At 37.2% G+C, this 18688-nt stretch overlaps 1 protein-coding gene across 1 annotated transcript in view; it reads left to right on the top strand.

The window, feature by feature from the left end:
• Nucleotides 1-263: 263 nt before the first annotated feature.
• Nucleotides 264-18688, top strand: part of ZCWPW2 (zinc finger CW-type and PWWP domain containing 2) — a 96136-nt gene continuing 77711 nt past the window's right edge. Inside the window, exons 1-2 of the mRNA XM_004377364.1 lie at nucleotides 264-604; nucleotides 12796-12955. Coding sequence (XP_004377421.1) covers nucleotides 264-604; nucleotides 12796-12955 — 501 coding nt within the window. The remainder of the gene's footprint in view (nucleotides 605-12795; nucleotides 12956-18688) is intronic.

The following is an 18688-nucleotide window of genomic DNA, read 5'->3' as shown; positions in this document are numbered from 1 at the left end:
ATACTTTCCTTATTTTGAATTTTGGAGCATTTTATGTCCAAAATGACTGATGCTTCTATTTTGTTCCTTTGTTTCTGAGTAGATGGAAACACAATATTTTCAGCATGGATTGTCTTTGTAGGATAGAAGTAGGGGTGGACAAAGATGATATCAAAGAGGTATTTTTCTGATTTGGGGTTGAATGATCTCTCCTTATATGCCCTCTTGAATTCTTACTCCTTTATTTTCCCCTCTTTTATTTATTTTTCAGATGAAAATCAGTTATGGAGAAAGAAAACTTGGGTGGGGAGATAATTGAAGAATATTGTAACACTACAATGGATTCCTCAGTGGGAAACAACATGTATGTAAACAAAGTGTGGGTTCAGTGTGAGAATGAAAATTGTTTGAAATGGAGGCTGTTGTCAAGTGAGGATGCAGCCAAAGTCAATCACAGTGAACCATGGTACTGCTTCATGAACACTGACACAAGACACAATAGGTGCTCTATTTCTGAGGAAGACTTTCCCGAAGAGTCTCAGCTTCATCAGAGTGGATTTAAGATTGTCTATTCGCAGCTCCCTCTCGGAAGCCTGGTTTTGGTAAAATTACGCAATTGGCCAAGGTAAGGTTTTTATTGTTGTCTTATAATAAACTCTTGAGGTATAGCCTTGCCATGTTTATGAATTTTATTAATTTTTTTTTTAAATCAACTTTTGGATTTATTTTCTCTATTGTTTGTCTGACTTATTGATTTCTAATATCATCATTATTCTTTCCCCTACTTCTTTAGATTTAATTTTTTCTTCTTTTTCTAGTTTTTTAAATTGGAAGCTTAAGTCACTGAATTTGAATCATTTTTTACATAATATAGGCAATTATAAAGCTATAAATTTCTCTCTAAATGCAGCTTTAGCTACATCCCACAAATTTTGATTTTTTTTAATTACTATTCAGTTTGAAATTCTCATTTCCTTTATGATTTCTTCTTTGAAACAGATTATTTACTAGTATGTATTTAAATTACCAAATATTTAGGGATTTTAAAATATTTTGTTACCAAGTTTTAATTTAAATCTATTGTAGTCAGTTCCATTGAATCTTATTTTACGGCCCAGCGTGGCCTGTCTTGTGAATGTTTCATGTTCATTTGAAAAAAATTTTGCATTCTGCAAAGATTGAATATGGCTGAAATATTTTTTTTTCCTTTTTCTTTACATTTCTTTAGTTTTACTAGACTATATTTCAGGGCTTCCCATTCTGGATTGATTTTCCCAAATATGCAGCAAGTACTTTAATAGTTTTAATTTTCTTTTTTTTTCAGTTACATTTTCTTAAATTATAGGCTATTATATTTGTTATGTTACATTGCTTTGATTTTCTTATTTGGGGATTTCTATATTACTTATGGTTGATCTTTGTCTATCCTTGGTATCATTTTTTATTGAATTATTTTCATTTTTTAAATTCTTTTTGAATTTAAATATTTTTCCTTTTCCATCTTTTTTTTCTAAAGTTATTATTCATTGAGTTTGTTTGTTCTTGTGTTCCTTCGAGTTTAGCGTTCTTTATTAAAATTTAAAAAAAAAACTTTCCTGAGTTCTGTTACCTCTCTTTTTAAATCTGCCTTTTTTCCAATCACCTTATTTTTCAGTTTTTCTAATTCTGATTTATATTGTTCTCTAATAACATACTATTTTCTTAATTTCTGTTAGCTCAACTTGAAATATCTGGTTACAGTTTTTATCTCCTTTAAGAGCATGTCTTTCTGACACATTTTTTTAGGGATATTATTCTTTCTTACTATAATAATTTTATATTCTATAATGATCCTTTCTTATTGCATAATTTTGTGTGAAATGAATTCTCTTTTTTTGAGAAGGAAAGAGTAAGTCAGAATAAATTTGTTTTCAGTCTATTTTCTCTATATTGTTCAAATTGGATAATTTCCATTGTTCTAGCTTCAAGTTTACTGACTTTTTCCTCTGTCATCTGCATTATGCTCTTGAGTTTATTTATTGAGCTTTTATTTTGGTTATTGTATTTTTCGGTTCTAAAATTTCCATTTGGTTCTTTTTTATATTTTCTACTTACTTGCTAAGCTTTCTATTTTTTCATTTTGGATATTTAAATTTGTTGTAGTAGGCATCCTCTATTACTGCACTGGCTGAGGGTGGGGTGGAGGAAGGTACCACCTCATTACTGTCACATGGTGCTGGAAGCTCAGGTTTCCCACTCAGCCTCTATTGACACTGGGGGTGGGGGGGGGTAGTTACAATTGGAAGCAGGAGAAAGTTCAAGCTCCCCACTCACCACCGTGGCTGGAAAGGGCATGAGCACCTTGTTACTGTTCCCCACATGTTTTCATTCATATCCAGCTGTTCTCCATGAAGAAAATAATACATATGCTTTTATAGAGAGACTGTGATGGGATTTTTCCAAAACACTCGCACACACACAACAGGCTTTCAAGTCAAAACCTAGATTTGTGTTCTTCGTTCTGTCACTCACTATGTTTGCCAATGTGGACAGTCTCCCCAAGATACTTGCCCTTTGCTACTGAGGGCTTTTTTAAAAAATCAAATATGATAATGTTGCAAACAAAATTATATTACTAATTGACTTCCATGTAATAATTAGGATTAACATCAAGATGAACTAGGCAGTTATATAAGAGCAAATATTAAAAGAAGACATGAATATGAACACTGATTTTATGGGGTTATTTATGAATATATTTGTAGTCTTGTTATTTTTCCTATCTAAAACTAACATTTTTGAATCAGATTGTATTTTATAATGGAACTTCTGAAGGCTCAATAACTCTAAGAAGTGAGGTTTTTTTTTTTTTTTGTCACTTTGTCGGAAGTATTATGTTAGAAATTTGATTAGGGCTTTCTTTTGCAGTTTTATGCTGGTAACAGAGGGTTAGGACTTGAAATTACAACTGAAACATGTTTTACTCCAGTCCCTAAATTATCTCTGGTTAGGACCATCAAGATGCCTGAAAAATGCAGCCGCATTTACCTTCTTGCTTATTGGAAAGAGTAGAATGCACTTGACCAAGTAGTCACATGTACTCGCCTTCACTAACTAAGAACAAATGAACACAGACTTACATAGACTGACAAATTCAAATCTAGTTATATTGCTTATTCAGTAGTACAAATGCATAGAAAGATGATAACAGTAAATTGCAATAGTACGGTATAAATATATAATTAACCTACTAGAAACAGTCAAATATTAGTGCTTAAATAAGCAATTTTATAGATTTTGAAGTTTCTAGTGGAAAAACCATCTAGCTGGCTGCAGAGGTATTTAACAGTATAGCGTTATCTGAGTCAATTTCCTTTAGCCCGTGGTTTTACACCCGGCTTTGAAGGCTTAAAAACTCAATCTTGTCAACATCTCATTCTTTCTCAGAAGAGTTGCTTCTCTCTTACAAAGCTAAAAAGAAACTGATACAGAATCTAGACTTGCTCGTTTAAACTTTACATAATAAAAACAAATAATTTTTAAGAGAAGAGCACTTTGTCTATGGGCAAACTCCATGGAAAATCAACTCATAATATGTAATCTACCTGCACACTCTGACACAGGCACACACTTACATCCTTATAAAAATATATACACAGATCTTGCCTTTGGGCTATACCTGTGTGTACTGGGAGGGATGTCTGAATGCACTAGCAAGAGAAAAACTATTTTCACAATGTTTAAGCAGCCTTAATTTTAAAATATTGATCAAACAGCATTGTGTTCAGCTAGAAAGAGCCCAGAAGTTGAAGCGGAAAAAGTAACAGTGCGTATCTCACTTAGTACAGGAGGATACATTGCAAAGCAGAAACTAGGGTCTATACAGGATAATTACTTAGACTGTATTTACACAGACATTTTATAAAGCTTTCTCATAACTATGAAAATTACTTTATAGCAAACATATTTTCATTCTAATATACTGTAGTCCAAATGGTTTAGTAATAAAGTATACCTTTAAGGTAACAAACCAACCCAGTAATCGTTTTTAAATATAGTATATTTATAGTAGATTTAAATATAGTATATTTATATAGTAGATTTCTGCTAGGTTCTTTCAGCATTATAAAGTATTATTTGATTGTTTCTTATTTGCATTATTTTGCATATGGATTAATATACTTATAAATGTGTATGTTTGGATGGGAAACTTCCTCTTCGCATCAACTCCTGCCGTTAGGTACAGTCCAGGGATTTCTTGGCCGATACAGCATCCAGTTAATGATGATTGCAGCTCATCCGTTTTGTATTCCACAGGTTAGGACTGAAGCTCAAGTGAAATATGCTCTCCTCTTAAAAACCCAAACCACAGTTTGAGAGTAACTGTCAAGTAGGTGTAAGTACATGACAACTGAAATTATGCTTAAATTTTCACTTTTAGTAATTATTTAAAATCATTTCCACTAGATAACAAATGTATAAGACATCAGTCCCTTCATGAAATATTTGCTCTTTCCATGAGGTTGCCTGTCCTGTCAAAATCCTCCCCCTACCCAAATATATTTCAACAGCTGGTATTGATTTGACCTTGTTTGTGTTTTTTACTTCTCATTTTACGATGGTACCCTAAAATGGATGGTGCCCTAAAATGGATGGTACCCTTCTCCCATACCCTGGCCGTCAGGTTATCTACTCTTACCCTCCCACTCTACCTTTAGGCCCCAGACAGTGTGTCAGGATTTCTCATCAATAAGGAAAGTGAAAAATCAGGAAGTAGAAGTGCAAAATACACTATCATGGTTGACAGTTTTGGAATTCAAATTGAGGTCACTGTGAGGGCAAAAAATGGACATAAGCTTTCTTCAGTCACAGCAAGTCAGAGAAGATGATGGATGTAGCAGATGGAGAGAACTTACCATGTTTCTGTGTCTATCGCCTCAGCTTTTCCTGCAGTTTGGTACATTCACTGTTAGCATAGATATTCGACCAGGAGTCAAACAGTTCTCCATTGCCTGAAGAAATGCTGAAGTGCCCCTGTAATTTGGACATTTGACAGTACTTTTCATAATACATCTTTAAATCAGCATGCACTATTTTCTATAATTTAACATGCTTTAAATAATGAACAGAAGCTTTTTCTTTCATTGACATCTAATTTTTTTAGGAGTCATCTCTATTTTATTTATATTTTATACAGTAATAATTTAAATTGAAACTCTTGGCCCCAATTGATATGACATAAAAAGCAGTTTATCATAATGGGTGTCAGAAAACTAACAGCTCATCTTACACATAATAACTTTAAGATATTTCTCTCTTTCATGACATAGGTGTTAGAAATCCTCAGACTGTTTGACACTGGACAGAGTAGGTACTACTTATAATTTAATCTTACTTGGCAATAATATCTATTTTTAATTGTTGTGCTTTAAGTGAAAGTTTACAATTCAAGTTAGTCTCTCATACAAAAATTTATGCATACAGTCTGGGGTCTTAAAAGCCTATGAACAGCCATCTAAGATACTCCACTGGTCTCACTCCTTCAGGAGCAAGGGCGAATCAAGAGAACAGGATACAAGGAAAAGATTAGTCCAAAGGACTAATGGACCACAGCTACCAAGGCCTCCACCAGACTGAGTCCATTACAGCTAGATGGTGCCTGGCTACCACCACTGACTGCTCTGACCAGGATCACAACAGAGGGTTCTGGACAGAGCTAGAGAAGGATGTAGAACAAAATTCTAACACACACAAAAAAAAACAGATTTACTGTCCTGACAGAGACTGGAAAAACCCCGAGAGTATGGCCCCCGGACACCCTTTTAGCTCAGTGGTGAAGTCACTCCTGAGGTTCACCGTTCAGCCAGGGAGTGGACAGCCCCATAAAACCAAATGGGACTAATGAGGCACAGCAGTCCAGGGACAAGGAGTTGAAGGCAGAAGGGGACAGGAAAGCTGGTGATAGGGCACCTAAGGTTGAGTAAGGACAGTGTTGACATGTAGTGGGATTCTTAACCATTGTCATAGGGCAATATGTGTACTGTTTAATGAGAAACTATTTTGTTCTGTAAACCTTCATCTAAAGTGAGAATAGCAGCACAACTGGAAGAATGTAATCGACGTAACTGAATTGTACATGTACAAATTTTTTAAATGGTGTATCTTTGGCTATGTATACTCCCCCCCCCCAAAAAAATGGTCCTCCAAAGCCGAGAAGGGAGCGTGTTGGCATGTCGTGGTGTTGTTAACCAATGTCATAAAACAATATATGTCCTGACTGTTTAATGAAAAAATATTTGTTCTGTAAACCTTCAGCTAAAGTACAATAAAAAAAAAAAAATTATGCATACATTGTTTTGTGACCTTACTTACTCTCCCTGTACTATGACAGCACACTCTTCCTTTCCACCCTGGATTTCCGTGTCCATTCAACCAGTTCTTGTCCCTTTTTGCCTTCTCAACTAGCCTCTGGACAGGAGCTGCCCATTTAGTCTCATGTATCTACTTGACCTAAGAAGCACACTCTTCACAAGTATCATTTTATGTCCCATAGTCCAGTCTAATCTTTGTCTGAAGAGTTGGCCTCGGGAATGGTTTTAGTTTTGGGCTAACAGCCTGGGGGCCACATCTTCCAGGGTCCCTCCAGTCTCAATAAAACCGTTAAGTCTCATCTTTTTACTAGAATTTGAGTTCTACACCCCACTTTTCTCCTGCTCCATCAGGGACTCTCTGTTGTGTTCCCTGTCAGGGCCGTCATTGTGGTAGCCAGGCACCATCTAGTTCTTCTGGTCTCAGGCTGATGAAGTCTCTGGTTTATGTGGCCCTTTCTGTCTTGGGCTAGTACTTCCCTTGTGTCCATGGTGTTCTTCATTATCCTTTACACCAAGTGGGTTGGGACCAACTGACGCATCCTAGATGGCCACTTGCTAGCTTTTAAGACCTCAGACGCCACTCACCAAAGTGGGATACAGAACATTTTCTTAATAAACTTTGTTACACCAATTTAACCTAGATGTCCTCTGAAAGCATGGTCCCCAGACCCCTGCCGCTGCTACTCTGTCCCTCAAAGTGTTTGGTTGTATTCAGGAAACTTCTTAGCTTTGGCTTAGTCCGGTTGTGCTAACTTCTTCCCCTGTAGTGTGTGTTGTCCTTCCCTTCACCTAAGATAATTGTCGTCTACTTTCTAGTTAGTGAATAACCTTTTCCCTCCCTCCCCACCCTGGTAATCATCAAAGAATGTTTTCTTCTGTGTTTAATCCTTTTCATGAGTTCTTATAATAGTGGTCTTATACAGTATTTGTCCTTTTATGACTGACTAAATTCACTCAGCATAATGCCTTCCAGTTTTCTCCATGGTATAAGATGTTTCACAGATTCATCGTTGTTCTTTATCGTTGCGTAGTATTCCATTGTGTGGATATACCATAATTTATCCATTCATCTGTTGATGGGCACCTAGGTTGGCAATAATCTTTTTAAAAAGTGCTGTGAGGTACAAATCACCTAGTATTAAACATGAGCCCCTTACATTTTTAAAAAGTTTAAACAAATGTAGCAATTAAAATTTGGTTGTTTTTAAAATAGCTGCTAATTCTCAATTTCTGGTACGTTGGGGATCCTCATTCCATTCCAGGCCACTCATTCTTGTGGCTTATTTACTTGTTGAAGTCTTCTTTTGCGTGGGTTTATTCAGAAATGTAGACATTCAATGTAGGTTTAAAAGGTAAACTCTTACCCAAGTTTTACTTTTAAGCACAGCCCAGTGAGAGTCTCCAAACAGCAATGAGATGTTGTTGGTATGAACCTGATAATAACCAGATAGTCTTCTTCATTTATGTCCAGAATATCCACTCAACTTTCTGTTAATCACTTCCAGTTCCTTCTAACATACTGGGTTTCTTTGGGTCCCACATTGTTTGAATAAATTTGTAAGCCACTAGTGCTTTCTTTTTTATGATCTAAGGCTGCTGGACAGTTGTCAGCCTCTCCTCCCCCTAACTCAGAGAAGCCAAAGAGCTACAGACTCTGTTCAGCATCAAGGGACCGCCTGGACACCTGCTCCATTCTCACATGCACCAGAGTTGTGCCGGACCCATCATCTGACAGCTAGTCTCAGGACTTGTCAACTACCTGGAATCAAATTTTTTATATTAAGAATACTAAGCATGAAATATTTTTATTAGTTTACGTTGCGTTGTTAATTTATGATCTGTAAAAACTTAAAAACAAACTACCACACGTCTTTCAGTTTGTCATACTGTGATGGCTTGCGTGATGCTGGAAGCTATGCCACCTCTATTTCAAATACCAGCAGGGTCACCCATGGTAGACAGGTTTCAGCAGAGATTCCAGACTAAGAAGAAGGAACTGGTAGTCTACTTCGGAAAAAATTGGCCAGTGAAAACCTTAGGAATAGCAGCAGAACATTGTCTCATATAGTGCTGGAAGATGAGCCCCTCAGGTTGGAAGGCTCTCAAAAGGTGGCTGGGGAAGAGCTGTCTCCTCAAAGTGCAGTCAATAGCTCATGTGCAATTCGAGTTGAATCTGAAGAAGATTAGAACAAGTCCACGAGAGCCAAAATATGAACTTGAGTATATCCTACCTGAATTTAGAGACCATCTCAAGAATAGATTTGGCACACTGAACACTAATGACCAAAGACCAGACAGGTTGTGGGATGACATCAAGGACATCATACATGAAGAAAGCAAAAAGTCATTAAAAAGACAGAAAAGAAAGACCAAAATAGATGTCAGAAGAGACTCTGAAACTTGCTCTTGAACATCAAGTAGCTAAAGCAAATTGAAGAAATGATGAAGTAAAAGAGCTGAACACAGGATTTCAAAGGGTGGCTTGAGAAGTTAAAGGAAAGTATGATGAAATGTACAAAAACCTGGAGTTAGAAATTAAAAGGAAAGAACACGCTCGGCATTTCTCAACCTGAAAGAACTGAAGAAAAAAGTCAAACTTCAAATTGCAATTTTGAATGATTCTATGGGGAAAATATTAAACGATGCAGGAAGTATCAAAAGAAAATGGAAGGAATACACAGAGTCACTGTATCAAAAAGAATTGGGTGATGTTCAACCATTTAGGAGGTAGCATATGGTCAAGAATCGATGGTACTGAAGGAAGCAGTCCAAGCTGCACTGAAGACATTGGCAAAAAACAAGGCTGCAGGCATTGTCTGAATACTAATTGAGATGTTTTAACAAACGGGTGCAATGTTGGAAGTGCTCACTCATCTGTGTCAAGAAGTTTGGAAGACAGCTACCTGGCCAACCAATGGGAAGAGATCCATATTTATGCCCATTCCCAAGAAAGGTGACCCAACAGAATGTGGAAATTATCAAACAGTATCATTAAATTACACACAAGTAAAATTTTGGTGAAGATCATTCAAAAGCTGTTGGCAGCAGTACATTGACAGGGAACTGCCAGAAATTCAAGCTAGATTCAGAAGAGGACATGGAACGAGGGATATCATTGCTGATGTCAGAGGGATCTTGGCTGAAAGCAGAGAATACCAGAAAGATGTTTACCTGTGTTTTATTGACTATGCAAAGGCATTTGACCGTGTGGATCATAATAAATTATATATAACATTGTGAAGATTGGGAATTCCAGAACACTTAATTGTGCTCAGGAACCCGTACATAGACGAAGAGGCAGCTGTTCAAACAGAACAAGGGGATACTGCATGGTTTAAAATCAGGAAAGGCGTGTGTCAGGGTTGTATTCTTTCACCTTGCTTATTCAGTCTGTACACCGAGCAAATAATCCAAGAAACTGGGCTATATGAAGAAGAACACAGCATCAGGATTGGAGGAAGACTTATTAACAACCTGCATTATGCAGATGACACAACCTTGCTTGCTGAAAGTGAAAAGAACTTGAAGCACTTCCTGATGATCAAAGACTACAGCCTTCAGTATGGATTGCACCTCAACATAAAGAAAACAAAAATCCTCATAACTGGACCAATAAACAACATCACGATAAATGGAGAAAATGTGAAGTTGTCAAGGATTTCATTTTACTTGGATCCATAATCAACGCCCATGGAAGCAGCAGTCTAGAAATCAAACGACATACTGCATTAGGCAAATCTGCTGCAAAAGACCTCTTTAAAGTGTTCAGAATCAAAGATGTCACTTTGAGGACTAAGGTGCACCTGACCCAAGCTGTGATATTTTCAATAGCCTCATATGAATGCAAATGATGGACAGTGAATAAGGAAGATCAAAAAAGAATTGATGCCTTTGAATTATGGTTTCAGTGAAGAATACTGAATCTACCATGTACTCCCAGAAGAGTGAACAAATCTGTCTTGGAAGACGTACAACCGGAATGCTCCTTAGAAGCAAGGATGGCGAGACTTCCTCTCACATACTTTGGACATGTTATCAGGAGGAACTAGTCCCCCGAGAAGGACATCATGCTTGGTAAAGTAGAGGGTCAGTGAAAAAGAGGAAGGCACTCAATGAGATGGACTGACACAGTGGCTGCAACAATGGGTTAAAGCATAGCAAAGATTGTGAGGATGGCGCAGGACTAGGCAGCATTTCATTCTGTTGTACGTAGGCTCGCTATGAGTCGGAACTGACTTGACGACACCTAACAACGACAACACCTTACGTGTATATTGAACTTTACGTTGTTTTAATTTACAAAAAAACAAAAATGTGTAAAGCATGTGTTTGTTCAAAGTTTCTAACAACACAATGAGGAAGCAGATTTGAGGCAGGTTCTGATTACCTGCTTGAGGCCTCATGGCTCCAGAGGAGAATTAGAGCCTGAGTCTCCCAATTTGAACGTCACTGTCTTTTCACTCTGCAGTGCTGCAAACTGAAGTAGGACTTGACAGCTAGCTGTTCAGACCTTCCAATTTTTAGCTCTATTAGGTATGCATATTTTGGACCTTGATCTATAAAATTGTCAGTTTCTGCTGTATACTCCTGAGTCACAGGTTCCTGACCTTATTTGCTGCCTTCCCTTCCTGCTTTTTTCTCTGAACAGTAAGTCAGAGTCTAGAATGATTGGTAAAATGTTTAAAACATAGTTGATGTATACGGTGTGTTTTTGCTATGGACAGAGTGTTAAAGCCCGTGGCTTAGGGAGTTACCTAATACACAGGGTTTCAGCCCAGTTATTTACATTGTGCTATTTAAATACAAAATGATCATTTTATTTCAGGATTGTGATACTTATTTAAATCTATTTTATGAGGCTGGATATTTCATCTCTAGACTAATAAATTCTTTGGGAACTGTCCTTTTTCCTGACTCAGTACAGCCTCCCTATGGTTTCCCTCCCTTTGGTACTGTTTCTGTCTCTAAGCCACAACTGTGGTCTAATGTAGTGGAAAACATTGGGGCTTTGTCGCCAAAAAGACCCCTTTTGAATCATGCCTTCACCTCTTATTAACAGAATCTTCTTAGGAATGCTATATAACTTCTTTGAGACTTAGTTTTCTCATCTAAATAAGGGAAATAACAGATACCCATCTCATTAGGTTGGTAGGAGGGTTAAATGTGGTCATCAGAGCCTCAGAGGAGTGCGAGGAACACCACAGGCGTTCGTGTGCCTCAGGAAAGGGTAGTTTGTTCTCTTCCATCTCACCCCACACCACATTTTTTCAGGACAGCTTTGTGGATAGTGTCACATTCTTCCTTTGTTTCTCTTATAATAGGATTATATCAATTTTCCTAACTTTTACTGTTTAAAACTTCAGAAATTATTTTTAAAATATTGAACAAAATGTATTATTTGAAATTCCAGTTTTCCTAGTACAAAATTTGTTTTTATTTGCATTCATATACAGGCATTTTTGAGATGATTATGCACCGCTAAGTTTTTATTTTGCTTTCAAATTTACTTTTGAGGCAGAAATCTGGTAAACCAGATAAAGTGGGTAATTTGTTAGGAATGGGTTTCCTCGCAGCAGAGGTGTTCAGAGTGTTCTCTCATTTCTTGCTTGGTCTCCATATGGAAATATTGTTTCTGTTTTTGCTTATCAGAGATGTCAGTGACAGGAGCTCTCTGCTATGGAGATAAAAAGAAAAACCAAGGAAAAGCAGAGCAGAAAATCGATAGAAAGGAATAAAAGTGGGGAACGAGTACCCAAAGAGAAAAATGAAACATAGCAACGAATTGCTAGAGGTTTATTTCATGAAAGAACACATCCCTCGAGATTTATTTTTAATAAAGGATAAATTTTGTTTCCGGGGCCGAAGGGTTTTCAGTGATCCGAGCATTTGTCAGTCGTGCAGGTAGGGGACAAGAAGTACAGAACTGCAGAGCTCTGTTTGTTTTTCCTGTAGTAGTTTTACTCCACGGTGTTATCTCAGCCCGAGCTACAGTACCTTCTTGTTCCACAGCCCAGGCTCAGGAGAGGCCAGCTCTCTCCCACCCCGTCGGAGCCCTGCAAGTAGGCTGTGTTTTATTAATTAGTCATTCTGGTTGGTTAGAGTTAATTCAACCCTGACATGAATCAGATGAATCTTTTTTTCTTTCAACTTTCTTATCAGCAGTGCCTAAATGCCTCGTATTGACCCTGCAGATCGTTCTTTTGTCTTATAAATCTTTCTTCTTACAGCTTATGTGTATCTTAAATTATGACTACTACAGAGCTTCCTGTATCTACAAAGATACAATTTATTACATGTTTCAAGTGGATATTTTACTTGTAAAAATACAGGTGAATCTGAAAATGTTTAAGCTTTCTGAAAGTCATTTAAATTGAAAGAAGGAAGTTTAATATATCATCGTGACCAATGTGTTAATTTCTGCCTTTTTTAAAGCATTAAAATAATTAAAAATATTTTCTTTTCAAAGTTGGCCAGGGATACTTTGCCCTGATCCTTTTAAAGGGAAGTACGTGGCCTATGACCTGGATGGAAATGTTGAACAGTATCACATAGAATTCCTGGGTGATCCCCATTCAAGATCATGGATAAATGCAACATTTGTTGGACATTATAGTATCACACTAAAGGTAGGTAGAGTAACAGCAAAACTTACTCTTCTTTCACTTGTTTTTATTTATGGTCATTTTTGCCTCAGATCCCTAAAGGTAACTAATTACTTACTTCTAGCTTTTTATAAACAAAATAATGTATACGGTTTGTTTAAATTCAAATATTTGAATTTTTTTAAAGCATTTTCTTCCAAAGGAAGTATGGATATAAAAATAGGTATAGGAGTTTAAAATTTTATTTTTCCAATGGCAATATACTGTAAGTCAACTGAAGACTTTGCATAATTGCTATTTGAAACATTTTTAAGATTATCATTTGGTAATTTTCTAATTCTCTTGAGAAGACTCTAAGTTGTAACCCTAACTCACAGGGAAAATTAATTATGGAATGCTACCAGCTTTTCAAATTTCAAACGGAATATTTCATTATACTAACTCCTTTAGTGTCTTTCTGACTCTTTTTAAACGTTAAATCTCATCCTACCATTAATGAATAGACTGGGTTCTCAAGTTAATGAGAATAGGTGAACTGGACATACTTCCAAGGGTTTGGTTTAATCAGTATACATCAGTTCAATTAGCTGTGTCTGTATTGTAATACTGAAACTTTTCATCTGCAAGCATTGCTTTCATTAGACACCTGATAAGAAATAGATATCAGAAATGTGGATACCTTTGACTCAGTCGGGATGGTTTCTATTTTATAGTGTGAAATGTACATACTCAAATATACATAGAAGTCCATGTATATGCAAAGCATTCAGTTTAATCCACAGTATAATTAAATCTGTGGAATTTGAGATACTTTAAAGTGGTTTTTTTTTTTTCCCTACCTTTGGCATAAATAGTATCTTTGTTTCATTTAACTTGAAAGCAGCTGGAAGGGAAGGCTGTTTTAGTAAAAATATTTAAGTATGGAATAACACCACATACGTCCATTTCAGGGTAGCTGTGAGCCAATCATCTGGGTGTGAAACACTCTGTGCTCTAACATTTTGGATGTGATCCCAGGCACTTCTGATGGCAACCACAGAAGACAGGAAGGAGTGACCTCACTCTTGTGCCCCCCTCCATCCCTTTCCAAAGAACGAGGAAGGCTTCTAGCTGCTCATGAAGCAGACCTTAGAATCTCCCACATTTGACAATGTGGTAAAGTGCAAGCATTACTAAGAAATTAGATTTAAATATAAAATATAAATAAAAAATGAAAGTGTATTTAAAATTGTCTAAACTAGTATTACTGTCAGGATTTGATTTCTGTCAGGCTTATCTCGAGTAGTCTGATTCCAGTGTTAATAGTTGGTACTAGAAACGATGCTGATGTAGAATGAACCCAAACTCAGGAATCAGGAGCCACAAGTTGTTAACATTCTGAAAGCATTAAAGTAAACTTGGCAAATGTTGCACAGTCAAAGGTCAGGAATTCGGGGAGGCTTAAGCAAGGATGAGAGCAGGGAAGAAACTGTTTGCCCCCCTCCTTACCTGACAACAGACTAGGTGCTCTGGGTAGGTAACTCCCTCGGTGCCCATAGGCTATTGGGCAGGATTTCTCCTGTACCGTCATTCCTGGCACCTACCTACAGACTCTGCTTCTGGGACTCCTCTGTCCCTCGCTCTTTGCTTTGTATCTGTGTCTTTTTCTTTACTTGCTCCTTTGGAGCTGGCATAGTAATAGTGCCACCTTCTGTGGCACTTTTCATTCAGGACTGAAGTTTCTGGGTTTTTTTTTTTTACCTCAGATTCAGCTGGCACATGCCGGACTATCCCACTATCCCATTGTGTTCTGACTGCCCACTCCTGGCTGTCTGAGGGTCTCCACTTGCCAAGAAGTGGAAACTCACAGATGATTGAAGCCTGACTGCCCCAGTCGACTCAGAAAACATCAGGCAAGGAGGTAGACTCAGAAACTATTAAGGAGCAAAGTAGAAAAGTGATCAAAAAATGATACATTTGAGAAATTAGTTGAAATGAACATTTCCAAGCTCTGTGTTACTCAGGAATAGCTGAGATTTACCTGTCCCTTGGAGACTGCTATGGACTGAATTGTGTCCCCACAAAAGTTATGTTGAAGTCATAACCTGTAAGTATGAGCCTGTTTGGAAATAGGGATTTTCTTCTGTCGTGTTAATGAGGTCATACCAGAGTAGGGTGGGTCCTAAACTTCATCCTTCCAGTGATGTCTTAGAAAAGGAACAGAACAGACACAGACACAGGGGGAGGAAGCCCCGTGAAGATGGAGGTAGGTGCATCTTCAAGCCCAGGAACATCAAAGATCGCAAGCAGCTACTAGGAGCTGACAGAGACAAAGAAAGACCTTCCCCTAGAGCCAACACCCTGAATTTGGATTTCTAGCCTCCTGAAATGTGAGACAATAAATTCATGTTCTTTGAAGCCTTCCACTTCTGGTATTTTTTGTTGTGGCAGCGCTAGGTAACTGAAATAGAGATGAAGATAGTATTGACTCCCTCTGCAGATCTATTGCCTAGACTTCCCGGAGACTTAATCTTTTATGGTCCTCTCTGCCCTTAAGCTCCTAAGTCCTCAAATGCTGCCTCTACACTGCACTATACTGACCCAGATACTAAATTTACACCTGCTGCCCAGGAAACAAAAGACCACTTACACAAAACAGTGTATAGTAGACGACGTAGACTTCCTAAAGATTTTCTAGAGGAGGTGAAAGAGGGATGCACATTGCACAAGTTGTCTGATCTCTTTTTCTGAAACTAGATGAGGAATGATCCATAAAGTCCGTCGCTGTCGAGTTGATAGCTGTATTATACTCATTTGTGAGAAAATTAAATATTTTTTAGTTTTAGATTGTGAAAATTTTAACTTTCCTCTTTCAGTTCAATGTCTGTCTAGTTTTTTTGACTAGTAAATTCCCCCTAGTTGACATATATATGGGATCACTGACTTACTAATTTTATTGTTGTAAGCTCAACAGTGCTGTCACTGTCTATTCATACAGATGATAGGGTTTTCCTTAATAAACAGAACTACTTATCAATACACTAGGATATAGTTTAGAAAAAAGTTGAAGACAATATTTAGATTGTAAATTTGTAATCTATATTGGTTTATTCATACATTTTATTTTTTCATTTACAATATCACCAGTAGCTGTAAAGATAGGTGAATTTTATTCCTTTTTAAAAAGTATGTATTCAAATACAGATAACTCTGGTAATTGCTCAGAGAAGAGAGACGTGAATATGTGCTAGATGGATTTTTTTTTTCTAAGAGCTGATGCATGACATAAAGTTCTTTCCCCATTGGTGCAAATGTTGTTTCTCTTATATGTAGTCAGTATATGTCTGCAGAACCCATTATTTACAAGTTGCTTTTTTAGCTTGATAGACTATATGATTTAATGTAGTGATTCTCAAGCATGATTGCGCAGTAAAAAACTTTAACTAACAACCAAACAAACAATGCCTAGGCCTCACTGTACTGTATGAATTGAATTAGAATCTCTTGAAGACCAGCCTTGGCATCAGCATTTTTAAGTTTTTCAGGTGATGTTAATGTGCATCCCAGGAATAAGAATCACTGATGAAGTTTTTCTCAACTCAAGACATCAGAATTTTGGTGGTTTTATCCCTACCAGTGTCATAACCTAACTTTTGTTATGGCTTACTGTGTTTTTGTAGTTTTTCTTCTATTCTTTCGTTTGCCTTTCACTTTTGTTTGCCTGGAAATTATGCTTACTGCCATAAGCTCGTATGTCTCACCCCATAGTAATTTGTTTCATCAAACATAGCTTTGAGGTCAGCAGAAATACTGTCATTTTTTAACATTATATGTGATTTGTAGATACTGTTGATAAAGTGAATCCAGAACTTGATGTTTGTAACATTTTTAAGTTAATCATCTGTCTTGTAGGTTGTATAAAGTGAATATAATTTCTCACAGACATGGTTTACTGCCACTAACATTATATTGCTAGTCTATTTCAACCAATGATTGCTTGACCTGCACTTTTCTAGTTCCTTATATTGCCAAGAAAAAGTAGGTGGTTCACCTCTGATACTATGATGCTCCTATAGTAAAACTGAGATTTTCTTGTCCTTGATGTGAATGAATATTTTTTGGCTACATATTTTAGTAGTATGTTTACCACAATAGATAGGCTATGCCAGTAGATACACAACCATTTCTTTGGGTACCAGATGTCATTTGGGTATTTGCCCATTGTCTTATGGAGTTGCTGTGTTTTCCAGGGAGGTCAAAGGAGAATAATGCCATAATTGCTAAACTTGAGCTCTGTGACTCATAATTCTGCTTCCTGATTGCGACAGTAATTAATATTGTTTGCCAAAGTTTACAAGTTTCTGCTTTCCTGGTACAAAGGCAAATTTCACATTTGGCACCCCTGTGGTGGGGTGAGGCCAGGTACCCTTTGGCCACTGAGTTGTAAGTAGAAGTGATGAGTGTCACCACTCTTCCTGAGCACTTAACTACTGGTGAAGCATCCTCAAGAGTTCTTTCTTTCCTTGTGGAACAGTGACTGGTAACGTTTGAGATGTTGGGTTGCTAATCCCTCAGCCTGGGTCCTTGAGTGACTACACTTAGCAAAGACCCTCTGCCAGTAAATGACAGGTATACAATATGAAGGAAATATGTGCTGTACTTCTAGAATAATTCTGACAGATACACTAATGATAGCACAAAGGATGTCACAGTTGTTTGTAAGCTGTATCCTTAGAAGTTCCAGTCCTGAAATTTCACTCCAATTCAGAATTTAGCCAAATGGTTGAGATCATGTTACTGTATAATCTCCAGCCTGTAAATAGAAATAACACAACTTGTTATTTTATAATACTTTATCAAATAAGTTGATTTCTTCATAATGAGAAACGTATGAGCATAAATTACTGACTGATAATTGATACCAAAAAAAAACAACAACAAAAAACCAAACCCATTGCTGTCGAGTCAATTCCAACTCATTGTGACCCTATAGGACAGAGTAGAATGGTCCCACACAGTTTCCAAGGAGCACCTGGTAGATTTGAACTGCTGACCTTTTGGTTAGCAGCCGTAGCTCTTAACCACTACATCACCAGGGTTTCTAGGATAATTGATATATCAAAGGTAAATTTAGTAAATATTTTCCAGCACATGGCTCTGATGTCAACATTCTCTATGATGGCTCCAATAAATAAAGATTTGCCCAATGCAATAAGTCATTTGATTTCTTGTCCGCTGCTCCCATGGGCATTGATTGTGGATTCAAGTGAACTGAAATCCTTGACAACTTCAATATATTATCCATTTATCCTGATGTTGCTTTTTGGTCCAGGTGTGAGGATTTTTGTTTTCTTTATGTTGAGGCGTAATTCATACTGAAGGCTGTAGTCTTTGAGCATCAGTAAGTGCTTCAAGTTCTCTTCACTTTCAGCAAGCAAGGTTGTGTCGTCTGCGTATTGGAGATTGTTAATGAGTCTTCCTTCAATCCTGATGCCACCTTCTTCATATAGTCCAGCTTCACGGATTATTTGCTCAGCGTACAGATTGAATAGGTATGGTGAAAGGTTACAACCCTGATGCACACCTTTTCTGATTTTAAACCACACAGTATCCCCTTGTTCTGTTTGAATGACTGCCTTTTGGTCTATGTACAGGTTCCTCATGAGCACAATTAAGTGCTCTGGAATTCCCATTCTTCCCAATGTTATCCATAACTTGTTATGATCCACACAGTCAAATGCCTTTGCATAGTCAATAAAACACAGGTAAACATCTTTC

This window comes from Trichechus manatus, unplaced genomic scaffold (genome assembly GCF_000243295.1).
Source record: "Trichechus manatus latirostris isolate Lorelei unplaced genomic scaffold, TriManLat1.0 scaffold00049, whole genome shotgun sequence".
Classification (NCBI taxonomy): Eukaryota; Metazoa; Chordata; class Mammalia; order Sirenia; family Trichechidae; genus Trichechus; species Trichechus manatus.
Note: the sequence above shows the minus strand (reverse complement) of the source record. Positions and strands in the feature narration are given on the sequence as shown.